This window comes from Ctenocephalides felis, unplaced genomic scaffold (assembly GCF_003426905.1).
Source record: "Ctenocephalides felis isolate EL2017-DRISC unplaced genomic scaffold, ASM342690v1 CF-g0.4_SCAFFOLD_03571, whole genome shotgun sequence".
Lineage (NCBI taxonomy): Eukaryota > Metazoa > Arthropoda > Insecta > Siphonaptera > Pulicidae > Ctenocephalides > Ctenocephalides felis.
In genome coordinates, this window is record NW_020539725.1 from 14,520,925 (window position 1) to 14,541,828 (window position 20,904).

General features: G+C 29.0%; 2 protein-coding genes and 1 pseudogene across 2 annotated transcripts in view; 1 reads left to right on the plus strand and 2 right to left on the minus strand.

Moving 5' to 3' along the window:
• Positions 1 to 1,079, plus strand: part of LOC113385668 — a 4,166-nt pseudogene extending 3,087 nt beyond the window's left edge.
• A 548-nt stretch (positions 1,080 to 1,627) lies between these two features.
• LOC113385669 (ribosomal RNA processing protein 36 homolog) lies at positions 1,628 to 2,191 on the minus strand. Its single transcript, XM_026623513.1, has 3 exons — positions 2,111 to 2,191; positions 1,761 to 2,046; positions 1,628 to 1,668 (listed from the first exon to the last, which is right to left on the minus strand). The coding sequence occupies exons 1-3, from the start codon at positions 2,189 to 2,191 to the stop codon at positions 1,628 to 1,630; spliced, it is 408 nt and encodes a 135-aa protein (XP_026479298.1).
• Positions 2,192 to 3,447: 1,256 nt separating this feature from the next.
• Positions 3,448 to 20,904, minus strand: part of LOC113385126 (multidrug resistance protein homolog 49-like) — a 49,057-nt gene continuing 31,600 nt past the window's right edge. The window contains 24 exon segments of the mRNA XM_026622935.1: positions 3,448 to 3,853; positions 4,161 to 4,294; positions 4,297 to 4,306; positions 4,510 to 4,719; positions 4,895 to 5,089; positions 5,210 to 5,346; positions 5,349 to 5,368; positions 5,472 to 5,667; positions 6,114 to 6,203; positions 6,206 to 6,362; positions 6,682 to 6,953; positions 6,956 to 7,007; positions 7,304 to 7,571; positions 7,688 to 7,798; positions 8,586 to 8,794; positions 8,967 to 9,113; positions 9,324 to 9,509; positions 9,942 to 10,166; positions 10,661 to 10,835; positions 12,610 to 12,734; positions 13,625 to 13,796; positions 14,688 to 14,788; positions 15,357 to 15,501; positions 16,164 to 16,354. Coding sequence (XP_026478720.1) covers positions 3,653 to 3,853; positions 4,161 to 4,294; positions 4,297 to 4,306; positions 4,510 to 4,719; positions 4,895 to 5,089; positions 5,210 to 5,346; positions 5,349 to 5,368; positions 5,472 to 5,667; positions 6,114 to 6,203; positions 6,206 to 6,362; positions 6,682 to 6,953; positions 6,956 to 7,007; positions 7,304 to 7,571; positions 7,688 to 7,798; positions 8,586 to 8,794; positions 8,967 to 9,113; positions 9,324 to 9,509; positions 9,942 to 10,166; positions 10,661 to 10,835; positions 12,610 to 12,734; positions 13,625 to 13,796; positions 14,688 to 14,788; positions 15,357 to 15,501; positions 16,164 to 16,354 — 3,729 coding nt within the window. The 3' untranslated portion in view covers positions 3,448 to 3,652.

Below are 20,904 nucleotides of genomic sequence, written 5' to 3' on the forward strand. Positions count from 1 at the left end.
ATACACTAAAAAGACTATTGAAAAGGTTCAACATACCTCAAAATTACGTACAGACATTCCAGCAGGGATGGCCGCCGCAGGGCTCCTTTAGGCCCCATGCTTGGACAGGTGAATCAATCTATTTAGTTATTAGTAAGATATTATATTCTCTTTCTCTACTGGTGTATTTACTACTCACATGTGCAATCTATAAATAATAAAGTACATTGAGGAGATAATTATTTAACGCAGCAATGATTACTTGAAGCTATTTTAATAATCACTGATAGATTGGTAAAAAAATCATAGATAAAGACGAAAAAAAAATATACTACATCAATAGAAGTTTGATCAATACATCATTAGCATAATCTTGTACTTAATTTTCGTTATTTTTAACTAAAAGAAACATTATTTTTGTTGCAGTATGTTTTTTGAATTAATTCTCTTTAATACCCATTGTTTTAGCGCGGTATCAACATAGCTACGTTTTGTAAAGATTTTAATGAAAGAACAAAAGATATGAAAGAAGGAATCCTTTACCTTGTCGTGTTGCTGTTAAATCTGATAGAAGCTACGATTTAGTTATTCATAAACCACCAGCTGTATTTTTTCTGAAACAAGCTGCTGGTCTTCAAAGAGCCGCAATGTATCCAGGTAGTTGTTAATACAATTGAAAATTACAAAAATTAAATATTTTAAATTTAAGTTATAATCAAAACTGGTCATAGTATTCGTTGTGTTGTTTGTTTTTAGGGCATTAGACCATTTAAATTATTCTTGAGATAACAGCTAATGTAAATTATGTAAAATAATTGTGTTATCAATTTTAGGAAAGGAAGTCGCTGGAAAAGTTACTCTGAAACATATTTATGAAATAGCAGTTATTAAAAGTACGGATCCGCCTTTAGCTCTAAAATCACTTCAAGAAATATGCACCATGATGTTAGTTGGAATAGCCAGATCCTGTGGAATAGAAGTAGTTCGAGATTTAAAAGTTGAAGAATATGAACAATTTATGAATGAAAGAAAAGTTATTGTAGAACCAAAAGAAAGAACTGCAAGAAAAACGTGAAGCAAAAATGCTGAGAACTGGCTAATCATAAACAGAATAAGAAATAAGTAGTTATATTATATGTACAAAAATGTAAACAAATTTAACATTGTTTAGATAAATATTTATAAAACCAATTCAATTAATGTTTTCCTGCTTTACGGTCCTTCTGTGCTTTCTTCTTTTCTCGTTTCATGATGTTCTTAGTCAGTCCACCTGACTGCTTCAGCTTTTCATATTTATCAACAAGGTCCAATATCCTCTTTTCAGCTATAATATAGAAAAATGATTATTTAATAATGTGCCAAAAAGTTTCTTACTTTGTACTAAATAATCTAGATTGATCTAGATCTATAGACTGGAAATCTAAATTGACTTATATGAACTTAATTATAATATTCATTTTAATTAATACTAATAGTAAAAATACAAATACATCATTAAAATTATTTTCTAAAAATAAATGGAATAAGACAATAAAACATTAGACTTACATTTTTTCCTATAACAGGAGTTTTTCCTTCTTTGATTTGTTCCAATCGTTCCATTTTCTCCATTAATTCCTTTTCTTTCTTCTCTTCAATTTTCTTTTTTTCACGGATTTGATTTTCCATTCTCGTAATCAAAAATTTCATCTTTTCAGCTTCATCAGGGTCATGAGTATTCTTATAATCCTTTTTTAGCTGATCTAATTCTTTCTGTCGAATTTCCTCAATAAAGCTGTAACTGTTTTTGAATGCTTTCTCATTGAATTCTCCGGCTCGTTCATCAAATCTAGGATCTCTGTGTTCAATTTTTTTAACATTTGGCAAATCTCGTAACAAAGGAACTTGTTTCTTTGCTGACATTTCACGTGGTCGATTTTTATTTTCTCTTTTGAAGTCTGTCTTAGTTTTTTTAATTTTCTTTGTTGTACCAAAAACTGCTTTGTTGTATAATTTAGAGCCCATTTCTTCCTTGAGCTTCTGTAATTCTAAGAAACTCATGTTGGATAATTCCGCTCGAATCTTTTGCTAAAATGAAAAAAAAAGGATTGAATATGAAATTGCAAAAAATATATAGGCAAGGTTGTCTCACCCTTTCCTCATCATGTATATCTTCCAAATCGTCAGTAACCAACTTATTCTTTAATGTACTTGAGATACTACTGTTCAGCATTTTAAATATTTTATTTACTCAGAATTACATGCGAGATTGAGGTTAGAGGAAAGCAAACTAAAATAAATAATTGACGTTTCTCAACAACACTGATAAGAAGTAGTGTGAAGTTATTGCTTTAGCTGTCAAATATTTACAGCATCACCAACAGCGATTCGTTTGGATTGTTTTCATCGTTGTTGCAGTCAGCCCCCTAAACAATTTTAAACAATATTTTTGTTTATATAATCTTAGACAATATTAGAATATAATATATTTATATCCATGAGTCAGTCTTTAGATAAATTTCTAATATTTTTATCATATGCGGATACCAACATTTCGGCTAACTCCGAAGGAAGTTTTGTTTCTCTTCATATTTATATCTGTTTGGTGTTATAAATCTAGATGTTACAACTTTCTTTTAAGTCTTTAAGTCTTTTTTCAATTACAACTAATAATCTATTATTGTGCATGTAAAGTTTTTGTGATATATGTATGCAGTCTGTAGGTAGGAATTAATTATTATTTGATACGTGCTTATTTTTCTATGGATATTGAGTGTCTGCTGTACATATGCATAATTTGCACAATGGCATATTTGTACATTATTATAATTATTTATTTGTAGTTTTCAAAGTAACAGCATACTGCAGCAGATAATATACTGAAAGTAAACTTTATTGTTATAATACTCATTTACTTTATATTTTGTCCAATTACATTCTTTTAAATATTATTAAAGCTCACAGTTTAACTAATTTATTAAACAAATTATACACTAATAATATTATATACAATAAATAAATACTAAACATGAATTTTACACAACTTCAAATGATCCATACAGTAAAATATTCACATGGAGTTAATCTATGTTTGAACTAACATTTTTGCCTGGCTATTTTAAAATATATTTGCAATTATGTATGATAAATATATGAAACATATAATGCTGCTACAGCATAACAAACAAAAACCTATGTATCACCTTTATTAACACTAATATAATCATTGGTGTAACGAATTATCGTAACAAGTTACCGAAAGTTTCTCTGCACCGTCTGGTTAAAAGTTTTGAGGTTTGTTGCATATATAAATATATACATACATATACAAATGTCTTATGTTTATATGTATATTAATGATAAAATTACTTAAATATGTTGCTATTATATAAGATGAAATAATATAATGATTTTATCATCTAATAATCAACCTTTCTTTGAGGCGATATAAATACTATAATAGAATTTTAAATTTCCAGATCTTGCAGTCACAAATGTTTATAGTTGGAGTTATTCTTTAAGCTCTTTTGAATTATTTTAAATATTTACAATAATTTATCAAAGTTTTCACTCGTTATTAAAAAATATTCTTCCGAAATACAAGTAATTTTTCTTTGGTGTCGCTAAACGCGCTTTTGAATTTGAACAAGTTTGGTTTCAACCAAAATTTTTTATATACATTGATCGATCATGATCATGATAAACTAGATTGTTGACCATGCAATTGTGTATATACTCCTCCTAACGCCAAAAGTTCTTCATGTGTACCGGTTTCCACAACTTTTCCTTTGTCCAGGACGCAAATAACATCAGCAGTACGAATGGTATCAAGTCTGTGAGCTATTACAATGCAAGTTCTACCACATCGTGCTTCGTCTAGTGCTGCTTGAATGATCTGGCATAAAAATAAAAAAAAAAATCATATATACACAAATCATTTAAATCGAAATTCGATTTATCTATGAGTATTTTACAAATAAAAGCTTAGCATTGAACAGACTGCATACATTTTATAAATATTTTTCATTTTATTCCTTAAAGTTTCCTTATCGCTTAGGTATGGTTATAGACTAAAGAATAAATTCATTTCTTATAATTCATTTTATTTCATACCTTCCGGACGTGTTATCTATGTTTGTCTATAAAAACGACTGTTTCTATAATTATTAAAAATGAATAAAACTGGCAATTAAAAATCTCACCTTTTCACTATTAGCATCCAGAGCAGATGTAGCTTCGTCAAGAAGTAAAATTCTAGGATTTCTAACCAGAGCGCGAGCTATCGCAATTCTTTGCTTTTGGCCACCAGATAACTGTGCACCTTTAGTTCCCAGTTTGTTTCATAGCCCTGAAAATTTAGGAATAATTATACAACTTTTTAAGTATACTTTTTCCTTATCCATGACTTATAATAAATTTTAACTATTACTCGGTTCAGTAAAAAGTTCAAAGCGTTTTAAATACTTCATTAATATTGCTGCTATAACTGTAGCATATATTTTTACGAAATTATATTCATTAATATTGATCAATATTGTTATTTTTATTTACCAAAGGCATATTGGAAACGAAACCATGAACGTTGGCCTTCTTTGCTGCGTCTATTATTTCATCCATTGGAACTACTCTAGAATTATCTCCATAAGCAATATTTTCTGCTATTGTTCTATCGAATAGTACAGGCTCCTGAGAAACAATTCCTAGTTGCGAACGCAAATCTCTTAGAGATAAATTTGTATTTATGTTGTCTCGATCCAATGTCTGAGAAATAAAGATCAAAAAGGATAAAAATAGATTTTAAAAAACATACGACGTGCTTAGTATTTAGCATCTAATTATTCATTTTTCTAACCAGAGAAGAAAAGCAATTGATCACTTAAGGTACCTTAAGGTAAATCTTGTTATTTTCAATTTACTTGTGTTCATTACTACGTACCACATTTCCTTGAATAGGATCATATAGACGCTGCAATAATTGTATGCAGGTAGATTTTCCACAACCTGAATAACCAACCAAAGCAACTGTCTTTCCTGGTTGAATGAGCAAGTTGAGACCTTTGAGTATACTAATGTCAGGCCTGGTGGGATAGTGGAATTTGATATCTGAGAACTCAACTCGTCCATCAACTACCTAAGGAATCAAAGTCGAAAAGTTTTTTTAGATTTATAGCAAACAAATCGGTTACATCGGTTACCTTTCCTAAACTTTGATTTTTTCATTTATATTTCCAAATCTGTATAATTATTTTACCTTCTGAGTATCAGGAATTCCAGACGGGCTTTGAATTCTAGTGGATCGATCAAATAGAGCAAATATTCTTTTCGCTGACGTTTTTGCAGCATTTATATTAGGTGCAAAAGCTAATGATTGTCCCAGCATCCAAGCGCAAATATTAGAGCTTCAGATACCCTTTGGAAATTATAAAATGTATTATTTTTTATATTTAAACACTCCTAAATTTTGGGTTGTTGAATAGCATTCTCTTTCAATGTTTGTTCGCTGCAATACTTACTTGATAACACTTTTATATTCCAAGCCTTCGTAAGCCACTAAGCTACGCCCATAATATAATGATAAAGAATATGCCAAAAAGGGCGCAGCCTGCCCAAAAGCAAAAACTAAACCACGCAATCTATTTCTTCGTTTACTTTGTTCAGCTGCTTTGTCCATTTCGATTGAGTACCTTTCTAAAACGCCCTTTTCCTGACCTAATTAAAATAAATTAAGAATAAAAAATAGATAATAAAGAATATCCAATTCTGGAGATTATATAACTCCGGAGCTATAGCTTCCAAAACAAGGAAAAAGAAAATTCGATTCGCTAGGTTTACGTTTTCTTGCGTTTCACATAGAAATCAAAAAAATATTTGTTGTACGAAAATTTTCTCTTCTACTAATCTCTTCTACGGTCGTCGTAATTAAAGGTTTAAGATATAATTTCTCAGGCACAGTTTTATCTGAACATCATCTTCATCATATTGTAAAATTTAAAGTTCATTGAAAATTTATCATTTTGGAAACGGAGTTGCATTTTTGGTATCACAAGTCATCATAACTTATATCGATGTATTTTTTTTTAAATATAAATCAAAAGGTTTATAACTTCCTATTTCTAAAATATTTAATTAAATTTCTAATTCTTTTACCGACTTACATAAACTAGCGACTGTCCGGACATTCGATATCGCTTCTACAGCTATCTTAGTAGCGCCTTCCAAAGCTTTTTTCTCAAGTAGGCTGCTGCCACCAATATTCGTGACTCCAAAAATACTCCGCCGAGGACCAACGGCACAGATACCACGGACACCAATGCCATTTTCCAGGTGAAGTACATAGATATAAGACAACCAGTAACTAATGTGCTAACCGCTTGAAGTAGAGAGCCAATTCTTGTTCCCGTTGCCTAATTACAAATTTATAATATAGATGTTTGAGATGGGTCTAATAAGCTCGACATATTGGTTTCACAACTTTCTTAATGGCAAAGAATGTATATATCTTATACACATATTTATAAAAAAACATGTCGATAAATATATAGTAATGGTCTTTATATTGACATTTGCATTATATCAGAAAATAATACCAATTTGATGAGCCATATTAAAAGCCATGATTTGTATTCAACAGATTAAGATTAAAAACTACAATAACTTTGACATAAATACATACAATACATTTAAATTCCGTCTATTAAAATATTCTTTCAATAATTTACATACCCCTTGGACACTGGATGCATCGCCTGCCAATCTTGCACATAGTGCACCCACACTATTTTTTTGGTCATCAACCATCCCATTTCTTGTCTTAACATGGCTGAAATGCCATTGATCTGAAACATAAATGATTCATGAAAATTTTTTTAGCATTTGCTATGTAAATGTAAAATATTACCTTATTCTAGTAGTCAGTCTTATTCCGGCGATGTTAAACATGTACGCCTGTCTAAATGTACCTAAACCAGTAATTGTTCCTAAAACTACAAAGAAAATGAGTATTTGATGGTTTCTGAGAGGACCTGTTCAGGATCTTCTAAGGCCAGTACCTAAAAACAATAAAACATTCATTTTAAAAAGATAAAAGGTAAAAAGATTGCTAGATTAATAAATTTTATAAATATAATTAAAATTATTAAGAAAGTTTATATTAATTATAAAATTCAATAATGAATTTATATTCTTTGCCAAACAATATTGTGTTTAGCCGAAGTTCAACATCAGTAAACACATTTAAGATTTTAATGCTTCATTCTGCATCTTATAGTTAAGGTTCAACATGTTTTCGATTTTTAAATCTAAGCATGCAAATTAAGTATGTACTATACAAAATCTTAATAAATACCCCATATATTTCTCCAAACAATATTGCAAAAATCGGCAGCGATCCACCAGTAATTATGGCTGCCAAGCATCCAGCTGTTATATATGGCCACTCTGGAGAATTGAGTTTCATTAATCGCATCATATTTACTTTGCTAATATCATCTGCTCGTTCGTCGCAAATGTCTTCATCTAATTCTTCAGCTCTCAATGGAATTTCTTGAAAAGACTCATCAAGCATGTCAACTGATGATGACTTATTGGACAAATCATTTGTGTTGCTGCCAGAGCTACAAGAAAAAATAATTGCCAATACAACAAATGCTAAAAAAATTCTTTGTACATAAATTTTATTATATACTTTCTACTTACTATTTTTGTCTTTTCCTGCATTATCACTCGATACGAGTTATAATACATTTTCTTTAAATCTAGAAGTTCTTGGTGTGTTCCGCTTTCTACAATTTGTCCCTTGTCTAAAACGACAATTCGATCTGCGTTTGTAATTGTAGACAACCTTAAAAATAAATCATAAATCAACTTTAACATATCTCATATATTTTATTACATTTTTAACTTCCCGTAGGGTAGTGTTATGGTAATAAGCCGAAAATCGAAAGTGAAAATTTTTGCATATCTTCACGTTTTGAAGGTTTCTGAACAATTTGGGCATACCTCTGTTCTCTCAAAAATTCGATTTGTATTTTCTGCGCTCTTGCTCCATATCTCCGTAACGGCTGGATCTGCCTTTGCCAAAAACTAATCAGCACATTTCCCTATCAATAGGAATCGATGTTTTTTGAACCATTCAAATCGGTTGATCCGTGCGCCCGAAAACGTGAACAAAAAATGCGGACACACAAAAACACACACACATCCATTTATTCTGAGGTATGCCAATTGTTCAGAAACCTTCAACAAACGTGAAGATATGCAAAAATTTACATTTTCGGCCCAATACCATAACTTACCCTACAAGTTCTTTCAAATTCATTAAAAAGAATATAGTGATCAAGCTGAAACAGTATGGTACGATTTTTAAAAGCCTTGAGTGAAAACAAACAATCAGAATTGCTTTTATCAGCAAAAAAATCAATTAAAGCATTTAATAAATATGAAAAAAAAAATTGAAAACGATGTGTAATCTCAAAATCATTATATTTATAACACGAGACCGCAATTTCATATTTACACTTATGAACGTATCTTTATGAACCAAAAAGCATATTTTAATCAATAACAATAAATCATGTATGATTGTATGATTCTAAAATTATTATAGTGTACTTCTAATATTTATTCACCTGTGAGAAACAACAAGAGTAGTTCGTCCTTTGCTTGCTGCGTCTAAAGCTCTTTGAACAGTGGCTTCCGCTTTTGCATCCAGTGCTGAAGTTGCTTCGTCCAATAAAAGAATTTTTGGATCACTGACTAAAGCTCGCGCTATTGCAATCCTTTGTTTTTGACCTCCTGAGAGTTGGGAGCCCCGTTCACCTACTACAGTATTATAACCCTGGAAATCAGTAAAATTTAATTAGGCACTTCCTCCATTCAAATTATTCCGCGATAATATTAGCTTTTTTCCAAGTAGCGACAAAAAATTTAAATTCGCCTTTATTGATAATTAAGTAATTATTTGTATTTCTTAATTAATAAAATTTGAAATATTTATTAAATGACCTTACCTCTGGGAGTCTCATGATAAAGTCATGAGCACAAGCTTGTTTAGCTGCTTCTTGGATCTTTTCATCAGATGCTGTTTCGCAACCATATTTTATGTTTTCTTTAATTGTAGCTGCAAATAAAACTGGTTCCTGTCCAACAACAGCTATCTGAAGTAAAAAATGAAGATGAATTAATTTATTGAGATTTAAATTAACAGATATAGGAAAAAGAATAAGAGCATTATTATAGAAACGTCTTTCTAATAAATCCTATACCCATTCTCAACCTATCTATTCTTTGGCCGAGATGTTAAAAAATAGGCGCAAGTGTATCATTTTGTACCACTTTTTGTTTTGTTTATTTAATAAGATATGTACCTGGGATCTTAACCAAGATATGTTAAGTTGTCTAATGTTATTGCCATCAAGAAGAACACTCCCAACTGCAATGGGATCATACAATCTTTGGAGTAATTGGAGTAGAGAAGACTTTCCACAACCAGATGCGCCAACCAATGCAACAGTTTCTCCAGATTTAATTTGCAGGTTTATTCCTTTCAAAACCTGAAATATTTAACAAATATAATATTAATTTGATGATCATTTATGATGAAAATATATTTATGAGATGGTACTGGGCGGAGCGAAAGAGAGTTAAAAACTAATAATATAATTGCATAACATAATTTTTAATCAAATAAATAAATTAATTAATAATATTTATAATTTATAAAATATATTTTTTATAAATAATACGAAAATATTTCATGACTAGCTCAAAGATCATTCGACATTATTCAAAAAAATCATCAGTTATTTTATTCAGTCCCACACAATTGCGATTTTTTTCATTTATTTGAACTTGTATCGCTATAAAAATATTCCAAACGGCAATAGAAAATATTGCTGATTCATTATAAATAATTTAACAGTTAGTTATTAATGTAGTTTGATAAAATTTTCAATGGCTTCATAATAACAATATATATATATTACCTCGACGCCTGGTCTTGAGGGGTATCTAAATCTAACATCACGAAATTCGACATCTCCAACAACCGCTTTGGGGATGTAACCTCCACCATGAAGAGAATCAATTTGTGGAACTCTTTCTAGTATTCGAAAAACGGACTTTGCGGAACCACGTGCTGCTGCAAATGACTCGATATAAGGAGATGTTAGACCCATGTTTTGGGCGCCTGCTATCACACCAAAGAACACCTAAGAATTAATATAATGAAGATCATATTCTTAGTATCATAATTATCAAATCATCATATTTCATTGTGAGATACATTTTTGAAACAAAAATTGCTTTAAAATAATGGGTTAGCGTTATAGCATAAAAATTATATTATTGAAAGTCTTATTTAAAATTACAAAGATGGGCAACGATGGTTAGCCAGTATTAGGATTCAATTAATTAAATCTTACACAAAGTTTTATATTTAAGATAAATAATAAATAGGTCAGTCACATAATTTTTAAATCATATAATTACTATAAAATACAAAACTTTTCTATATAAATCATATATGGTGATCATGCAATATATTTTGAATGATGCGCAATAACAACTGCACTCTTCAATGATTAGTTTTTTTTAAATATATTAATTTTTGTTTAAATTTAATTGATTTATGCTACTAAATATTTAAACACTTTTCTAATTTATATTATTTATAATTATTAATTATATTTTTATAGAGACTTACTATAATTAGCACAACTGGACTGTAGTCATCTTCTTCCAAAATCAAGGTGACACCATACCAAAATCCCAGTGCATAACTTGCATAATTTATGAACCACATAACTCCACCGCCCAAACCGCTGAACAAACCTTTTCTTGAACATAATTTATTGGCCGGCCCCAATTTACTGGCGTATCTATATATGGAATTATTTTTTGAAAACACACAATAAATTTATTAAACAATATTGTAAAAATGCTCTATTTTTTAATAATGATGTATAAACTTGTTATGTAATCTCTAAAATGTATTTTAATGAAGCAAAAGATAAACATTTGACTTCCTGGTCTCATTTTTAAAGCGTTTAAACAACAGTACAAAGCATAACCTTCACATCCATTGGTATTTTTTTGTCCTATTAACCGTTATATAATTATATATATTTGATAAGACCAATCTGGGCTTAAACTAACAGTTTCATTTTCATTTCCGTAATAATATACAGTTGGTTTGCAATTGCATTCACGAAAAAAAAATATTATCATTTTATATAATTTAGGATTGGAAATGTAAGTGAAACTATTTGTTTGATACGAAATCTTTATTCTTCTATTTTCATGTTTATTCTCATTTGCCAACAATTAAGTTCACATCTATTAATATAATTAAAGTTAATTAACTTCCCGAAGAAGTTTATGTTTTCATCAAAAAATCCGATTCGCTAGTTTTATGTTTTTCCGACGTTTCAAGCCATTCTGAAACGAACGTTTTCTCAAAAACGGCTAGACCAATTTCAAAAATGTAAAAGCCATTCCATGTATCTCGATGAGCGACGATCAGCCAAGCCGTTACTTTGTAAATCGCAAAAATGTGAAAAAAATTCGTCCACGTTTTTCTCCGTAATTTTGAATCGATTTTAAAAATTCAAAAACTTTTCGAAAGATGGTTGGGAATCGTGCTGATTAGTTTTTGGTAAAGATCGGCCGGGCCGTTTTCTTGTAATAAAGTGTTAAAAAAATTTGACGTTGAAAATGACTGTAGATACCATATACTACTAAAATATTACGGCCACACGACAAGCCGTTTAATTTTGAAAATTATTCAAAGTTCGCAAAAATTAGTATCGTTTTTTTGGCATTTGTAAAAATTACACTATTCATCGACGTTTGCTCAAAAACGCCTGAACCGATTTCAGAAATTTAAAAGCCATTTGATATATGTCGATGGGGATTATAGTTTCTCAGTTTTCCGCGACGAATTTAGAAAAATGTGTTAAACTTTTCGTCCACATTTAAGCTCATACTGCCGAATCGATTTTAAAAAATCAAAAACTGTTCGAAAGTTATTAGTTGAGAATGATATTGATTAGTTTTAGGTGAAAATCTACCGAGCCGTTTTCTTGTAATTAACTGTTGAAAAAAAATTTAAGTCGATTTTTATGGAATTTTTTTTGGCGATATATATCACGGTCTTATAGAACTTACTGAAAAGTAGTTTAATTTTAAAAATTAATCAAAGTTTGAGAAAATAAAGTAGTTTTTTTGACGTTTGTTAAAATTAAAGTTAGATGATTTACTTGGTATAACGATAGAGTACTTGGTCCTAATGAACATACTAAAACCATTAAAGTCCTACGGAAATTTGTTCAATTATAAAAATTGTTGATTTTTGAAAATTTGCTTTTAGAAAATACTCCGAGTTAACGTGTTCGTTCGTTGTCAATTATGTGTAATAAATCCGCTCGGAATACATTTAATCACGCATAAATTAATTTATATTTTTATTGATTAAGTCGATTATTTACACATATCGGGAAGTTCATGTAACTTGCCCCAAGGCAAAATACCAATACCAACTAGTTTAATATTATTATAAATTTAATATTTTCTTGTTTTCTTAAGAAATAGTAATAATAAACCAATAAAAAGCATGAAATATAAGAAAATAATAATGATCTTAATATTTTTTACCTTTCTATTTCTTTGCTTTCTCCGCCAAAAGCTATCACAGTACGAATTGAACTTAAAACTTCTTCAGCTACGTTTCCAGCTAATGAATATGCTTGAAGCTCTTTAGATGTCAGGTTGCTCTGAATCTACGGAATTATTGTATTAATTAACAATTTATTAAAGCAAAAACTTAAATAAATATTTATGTTATTATTCATTCAATCAAAGTATTAATCACAATGCCCAAGTGATTGGGCGAATCCTTTGTTCAATAAAAAAATGGACAGATGACAGATGATATATCAACGTTATTCTTTAGTCTGTATGAAAAATAAACATAGCGTGTTTTTCTTCTATTAAAAATTTAGAACATGACTACGCATTTACTATTTGAGATTCATTGTAAAAACAGAACAGTAGCATATAAAAAATTAGTCTGTAAAAAAGATATAATGTAAATCCGCGAGTATACAGAATGCGCCATATGTGGTCAATGGAAATTGGAAATGTTGAATAACTTGAACAATTTTCACTGAATTTTGATAAACTTTTTTTCATTATAAAATTTAAAACCTCACAATTTTTCTTAACAATTTGACAATAAAAAAAGTTTATCAAAAATTATTGAAAATTGTTCAAGTTATTCAACATTACCACATTAAAAGATTATTCTCATAATACATTGCAAAGTTATAAATAAATTTAACCCTTTCGTTATAGATGTCGTCCATGGACGACATATTGTAAGTCGGACTTTGTTTCAAGATTAATCACTATGAGTTAAACTATTGGTAATATGTACTATAATTTATAGTTTATTAGAAGGCAAATTTTGAATTTTTTAACACATTTCTATTGATGATGATAAAAAAAAATCTTAAAATATATCGCTGTGCCCATTCAGCATCGACACCCCTTCGAAAAGCACTCTTGTAGCGAAAGGGTTACCATGAGTTATAATATTCGTGAATGATGGTTATCAAAAACCAATTTTCTTTAATATCTATTAGAAATTATTGCTATTCGAATTACTAACCTTTGCTACTAGAACAGTTGTAACAATAATGATTGGTGCGAAACTAAGAACTACCAGAGTGAGTTTCCAGCCATAAGCAAACGACACAACAACTGAAAACACGAAGGACATCACGAGGTAAGTGAAGATTCCTATTTTTTCACCTACACCATCTCTCAATTTGTCTAAATCTCTGAAATATATACCAAAATTAATATATAGAAACAGAAATAATAAAATTGATTAATTTACTTTACCCGTTTTTTACCCGTATATCGGATTAATTAATTCTTTCTTTAAATCTTTTCTCGACAATTCAATTAATCTAAGATGGTAAAATAATTGTGAATGCTAGTTTCGCTGTTGAACTCAAAATGTTTCCTCAAAAAAGAGCAGCACAGATTTAAAAAAAGTGAATAACTATTTTATAAAATTCAATAATGCATTGAATGAGCTTAAGTTTCAATGATTCCTATTAATATTTATAAAATTTATGAAAAAATGAAAACTATTTTTGTTAAATTTCAGTTCAATAACAAAAGATATAGCATACTAATCCGATACTCCGATAGACTGACACCTCCAGTAATCCGACACCCTTGCGACCAAACTTTTTGTAATTTTTTTTTAAATTTTAACGTCATTTACTATTATCATACGATATATATCATACGATAAAAATTATGACTTTTTCACTATAATTCAGTAATCCGGCACCCTCCGGTTTTTAATAGTGTCGGATTAGCGAGAGCCTACAATATATGCGACAAAAACCATGCCTCATCATCACAAAAAGCCAAATATTATATATATACATATATATATATATATATATATATTTGGTGTGTGTGTTTTGGAAAACAAACAATATATAAGGTTGTCAAATATCTCCCTTCCGCCTTTTTGTATTATAAACCAAGAGCAAAAAAGCGGAAGGGAGATATTTGACAACCTAATACTAGTGTAGTCATAATAGCATTATATATCTGTGATTATAATTATGTTAAATCGAGAGGCACTTATGATAAAGCTATTTTTGTGGGTTTTTACGACATTAATAATAATTAAATAAAGTGGTACTTACTCTGTAATGCGGACCGCAAAATTATTATTTGTGTTTGTATCGAACCAAGCCATGTCCTGTCTTAAAACTGCTTGTAGTAATAATTTTCTAATTCTTGAAATCTGCAAAGTATAACAATTAATTGCTATAATGATTAAATAATTATAAATTCTAAATTTAAAAGAAATTATTATTGAATAATTAATATTATTTATTCACTTTATTAATTCAAATCTAAATACAAGACAAAGACTTCAATAACAAACTTCGAACAAATAAATTATTATTTAAATTTTAGTGCATTTTCAATGAATGGCCAATTACTTGACGGTATCCAAACGATGCTTTGCACCATTTCATGGTGATATCCAAAACGTTGCAATTTTTCGTAGTATATGTTACCTAATTATTGTAGCTTTAATTTGCAAACGATAATATTAAAGATTAATTATTATTATTACTAAGTTAAGTATTATAAAATTTTCTATTATCGAGTCACAGAATTAAGTCTTAGCACCCACTGCACTTCGCTCAAATTGAAAAAAATATCCTAAAAAATAACAAATGTATCAATAACGCTGTGCTTATTATTATACTTTGATATTATTAATTTAATCATCTTAAATTTTACATCTTATAATCATGGATTGGATTGTGTGATATTATTATTTAATCAGCTAAGTTACTTACCAGTCTTAAAGCTGAAAAATTAAGTAAATCCACACTGATGAGACAGGTAATAAATTGAAATAGTGTTATCACTGTACATCCAACTCCAAACGCCACAGAGTCGTCATACAAGGCATCCATGTAGTCTTCATCAGTTGCATTTTCTCTAACAAAAAAATAATGATTATTCAAATTTGCCAAAACATAGTAAATTTAATAATACATTATTTTGTTTAAATTATAAATACTTGGCCGCATATTGCTTTGAGAAACAAACAACAAGCTATGAATAATTACCCAACAAAAACGAAATTTTTGGTATTTAGAATATAGTAATGGCATCATTACTTATACTGTTTACACCTTCAGCAGGAATGCGTTTACAGCAAAAATCATTAACACATTTTTGTTTACTTAATTTGCATATAATCAGAGCTATGTAGTGTTAAAGTGGTTGTTTGATTATATGAAGAGAATTTACTTTGGAAATAATGATTTAATACTAAATTTAACAAAGACCTTTTAAATTGACCCTTTGCAAACTTTTTATAAAACAATATATTTTTAAATATTATAATTCTCTATTGTAACAAGCTATAGGACAAGTTCTTAGAATATGCATATAATATTTTATTTACTCATTACTATACAAAAAAAAAACAGTGACCAAACTGTCCGTTCAATTTGGCCGCGCGTTGATGGAATAGCTTTACATGTATAGCCAGTTAGCCAATACTTGCAAGTATTGTCTAATAGGTTTAGTGTTAAAAATCTTAAAGTATTGGCAGAATAATATAATACCAGTTTAACTTGATCATTTATACTCACATAATTTTTCCTCCCCCAAACAGTTCTAATATCATCGTCGGAGTTGAGTTCGCGTGCGTGGTGCGCTCCACTAACAAAGCTGTGAACTCTCCATAAATAATAACATTCAGAGGTAGAGAGCAACTCGCCAAAAGGCCTGATATCACACCGAGAATTGATATGAATCGTTCAAGTGTACTCGAATAACGAAACTGAAAATATATGAAAAAACATGCATGATAAAAGTTATACTAAAATCGAAAGTTCTAAGCTTATTTATTAACTTCCGTAACAAAGAGTACGGGCGTGTTTCCATACAGAATTGGCCCCACCCTGGTATTCAAATGATTTTGATGCCATTTTGTAGGTCTTTTCCAGAAAATACAATATACCAATTTTCAACTCCCTATCTCATCATATAAAATGAAATAATATTCTTATACCGGCAGAGCGTGCACTAGCTTAAGTTTTTCCAGTGTTCCAATGTTTCCACACCTATATTTGTGATAACTGGACGAGCCCTTTCTATGTTAATAATACTTGAAAATATTGCACTTTTCCTGCGCTTGCCAAATATATTTTACATAATCCAAATGTTTGTAGTTGAAAGTTAAATATTGAATTTTATATTTTCCCAACTTATTACTTTTAAATGACAAAATTTATTTATAAAGATCAGTTGTACCTCACGCTAGCTTATATTGTGTTAAAATCAGTCGAGCAAATCAGTCGAGCAAACCAGTCGAAAATTTAATTTTTAGCATTCTCAAAAAAAATTATTTTTTTTGATTTTTAAATTTTAGGAATTCTCAATTTATACGAAATTTTCAATCAGTTCAATAGGTAATTCGTAATTAAATTTTAAAACAAGCTAGAATAAATTTCGCTTTATAAATGTGTCTTTAGCGCTTACTTGCTCTGACGTTATAGAATTTCGTCAAATTTATTAAAGTCTCGAAATTTTAATTATCGTTTATGTATATAATATATTAAAGGAATTTCCAAATAAAAAACAAATTCATTTGTATTTTTTAGCAAAAGCACTTGAAATTGTGTACCTTGTCAATAATAGATTCAGCTCTGATCCCGAATCCATTTCGCAGAAATGAAATACCAGTTAGTGACAAATTTTGCCGAATTCCGGCCACTTAAAATCCGGTTTGGACTTTTTGTTCAATAACCCTAACAATGAGTGAACGAATGAAGATCAAGGGCCGTTGCATATAATAATAATAAAAAATTAAGTTAAACACAAAAAAACTCGTTTATTTCAATATATGCCTGTGCGTCATTGGCATTTTAAATGTAAATAAATAATTCTTTTTTACAAAAATGAATAACGTATTTTTTAAATTAATCAGTTTGTACATGCTTATCAAACATAATAAATTATTCAAACTATTTATATCTAATTAATTTAAATTAAAGCATATTCAAATTGTCTTTCCTTGCTAAACTGAAGAAATGGAACGTTTTAGTTTTCATTATAGAAAAAATTATTAATTAATTAATGTGATGTTAATGTTTAAAGCAATGCTATAATAATTAATATTCGATAACAATTTGATAATTTAATATTAATATTTGTAACTAATACCAGCTTTTGTTATAACATTGACAATTAATGTGAAATAGATAGTGACAAGAACGATAGTCTATCTTATTAATAATAACATAATAGTATTATGAAATTTTGCATTATATATATATATATATATATATATATATATATATATATATTGTTCGACATTTTTGTTGCAAAGTTAAAATTTTTATTTGCACAAAAAATTTGTCAAAAATTTCCAATTGAAAACTCGAAAGACGTATTTCTCTTCGTTTATTTTACACAAATTTATCTACTCGAATTAAAATTATCATTCGAAATAATAAATCATAATGACAGACTATGGAATAACGTAGTTCTTATTGATATATAATCTACAACATGATCTTCAATTTTAATAAGAATTACAAAAAAAACAAAAATCTGATCATAATACAAGATTTGTGTCAATTCGTTTCGTTCAATCCTAGTCAATATAACACATATTCAGAAGGTCAGTTTTCTTCGGGTATCCCACAGCAATTCTGCAAATGGCCTACGTTTAAATATTTCGGTATTTCCTTGTTTCTTCTATTTTGAAATGTTCATATTCATATCTATTTACTCTTAGTGTCAAAACAAACTTAAATATTTTATTTATATATCGTGTCTTTATTCCGAATAAACTAGCCAAAAAACTTTGGGCGTCATGCTTGACGAAATCTATGAAATTTCTTGCGTGTTAAATACTATGACTCTGAACTGTTCTACGCAAATTGATGTTTATATTAAAATTAATTTGTTGAAAAACTGCTGAGATTTTATGAATCAAATTTTAAATATGAATTACTAAAATTGTATAATATTTAGAGGTTTTAAATATTTTGCTAATTTATCAAGCTAAAACATGATAACCTGGTAATGCCCATACTTCCACCTATGCGAAATAAAACCATTTCTGGACATGTTACCTAGAAATTTAAAAAAATGGACCAAAATAAGATAAATTGAACCATTTCTGTTTGAAGTAATTGCAGTGCAAAATTTCAGTTTAAACACTCTATTATATTAAAAATAGTACTCTAAAGTGCAAGGAAGGCGAACGCACCTTTTACGTCCTTCGCCTGGTTATTGTCAATGGTCTCACGCAACATATGCGTGCGCAACAGTGAATGTGTTAAAATTTTGTTTCATATAATGTAGAAATTTCTTATTTCTACATTATAATACGTTTTAATATTATATAGTTCGTTAGTTTACTTTTACAACATAAGAAATAAAGTACATATTGTAAAGCTAAATAATATGACAATTCGATTAATTTCTAATTAAACAAAAAGTAACAGTTTATCTGAACATTTCTATTAGCTGAATATGTTAATTAAGAAGAAATGTATCACCATGTTTATTATATCGATTGAAATGCAAAACAAAATCGAAATTAATGAGGAAAGAAAACTAGCTGTAAGTGGAATTCTGTCTTAAGGCAATTAAGGCATCGTGCCTTAAGGCAAATTGCTGGAACTTCCCGTACCAAAAATTATTATTTTTTTAAAAACAATTAACATTTTTGAAAAAAAATTACTTTGAAAGAATAAGATTTTTGAGAAACTATAAATTGGACAAAAAATAACTTTTCTTTGAAAAAAAAAATTTTTTTTTAAAAAAACATTTTTTTTTTTGAAAAAAATTTTTTTTTTCTGTATTTTGACATATTGTAGAAGATCTGAAATTTTTTTGAAAGCAATCGTACTGCTTTAACTGCATAGGGACAAAATATAAAGCGCGTAAGCGCCGCGTCGCTGTCTAACGCATAAGCATTGGTACGGAACCCATAGAAATGTTAACAAAATGTATACTTATTGTTAAAATCTCTATAAAATATCTGATAATTTGATGTGCATATGTCTAATGATCATTTTTGACCACCAAATGGCTCATTTTTTTACTTTTTCCTCCATATCTCCGAAACCGCTAGACCTACCTTCATGAAATCGATTCTTCACCTTGTCAATACAAGTGAAATGTTTTTTGAATTATTCAAATCGGACGCTCCGTTCTCTTAAAAACTGAGTTACCGTTTTCGGCACTTTTTGCCCCGTATCTTCGGAACGGCTAGACCTGCCTTCGCCAAAAACTAATCAGCACGTCTCCTTATCAATACGAATCGAATGTTTTTTGAATTATTCAAATCGGTTGATCCGTGTTCCCGAAATCGTCGACGAAAATTTGTATCCGCACATACATACACACACGCACATACATACATACATACATACATACATACATACATACATACATACACACACACACACACACACACACATACATCCATTTTTTCTTAGGTATGCCAAAATGTTCAGAAACCTTTGAAACGTAAAGATATATAAAAATTTTCATTTTCGATTTTTTTGCGATTACTATAACTTGCCCTACGGGAAGTTAATAAAATTATTAGCCCCGTGTTCTTTATATATTTAATTATATCATTTGTCATGTATATTCTTTCCACCAGTTTTAAAATATAATTCACAAAATTAATAGTTTGATCTTTTTTTTAGCTGTAGGCAAACCATTTTATAGTTTATAAAAAACCTTGACTTTTAAATCAGGAGTCTAGACAACTTGTTCTGAGGGCAATAAGATTGTGTATATGAATTAGTGAATTTTTTAGAGAAAACCGGTTCAACAAAGCATTCGCTTAATTAATTGGTAGTTCGTGCTAACTGTCTTTAAACACTATTCATCAACTTTTTTGATAATATACATATCTTTTTTATGGACGTACTAACTCTTTTCTATTTTTATTAAAAAAAAAGATTGTTATAAATAAATACCATACAATATCAATAACAAGAATTAAATATTTTTTTCGAACTCAATGCCATAATATGGCATACTAGCAATAAAGCAAACTAAATTGTTCATTCGTATATAATTCGTGTAATTGTGATTTCAATTTTTAATTAATTTATTCTAGGTTTTGAATTTTCCAAAGTATAGACAATGAGCCATGAACCTTTTAGGTTCCTACATTTAATTTAATATTTACTAAATGACACAATACTTCATACTAAATAATATAATTATTTGTTTTATTAAGCATGTGGTATAAGAATCTCAATTACTCAATTAATATATCTTCAAAAGATATATTGTAGGAAAACTGTAACGTAGTTAAAAATGAGTTATTTATTTTATAATATATAATTGGTTGTT

Bases quoted from the DNA above. Each gene is read 5' to 3' on its own strand.
- LOC113385669 (XM_026623513.1), bottom strand. From the start codon at position 2,191: ATGCTGAACAGTAGTATCTCAAGTACATTAAAGAATAAGTTGGTTACT. The intron at 2,047-2,110 runs GTGAGACAACCT...TTTTCATTTTAG, and splicing joins ATATACATGATGAGGAAAGG to CAAAAGATTCGAGCGGAATT. The intron at 1,669-1,760 runs GTTACAGCTTTA...GAAGCTGAAAAG, and splicing joins TGAGAAAGCATTCAAAAACA to ATGAAATTTTTGATTACGAG.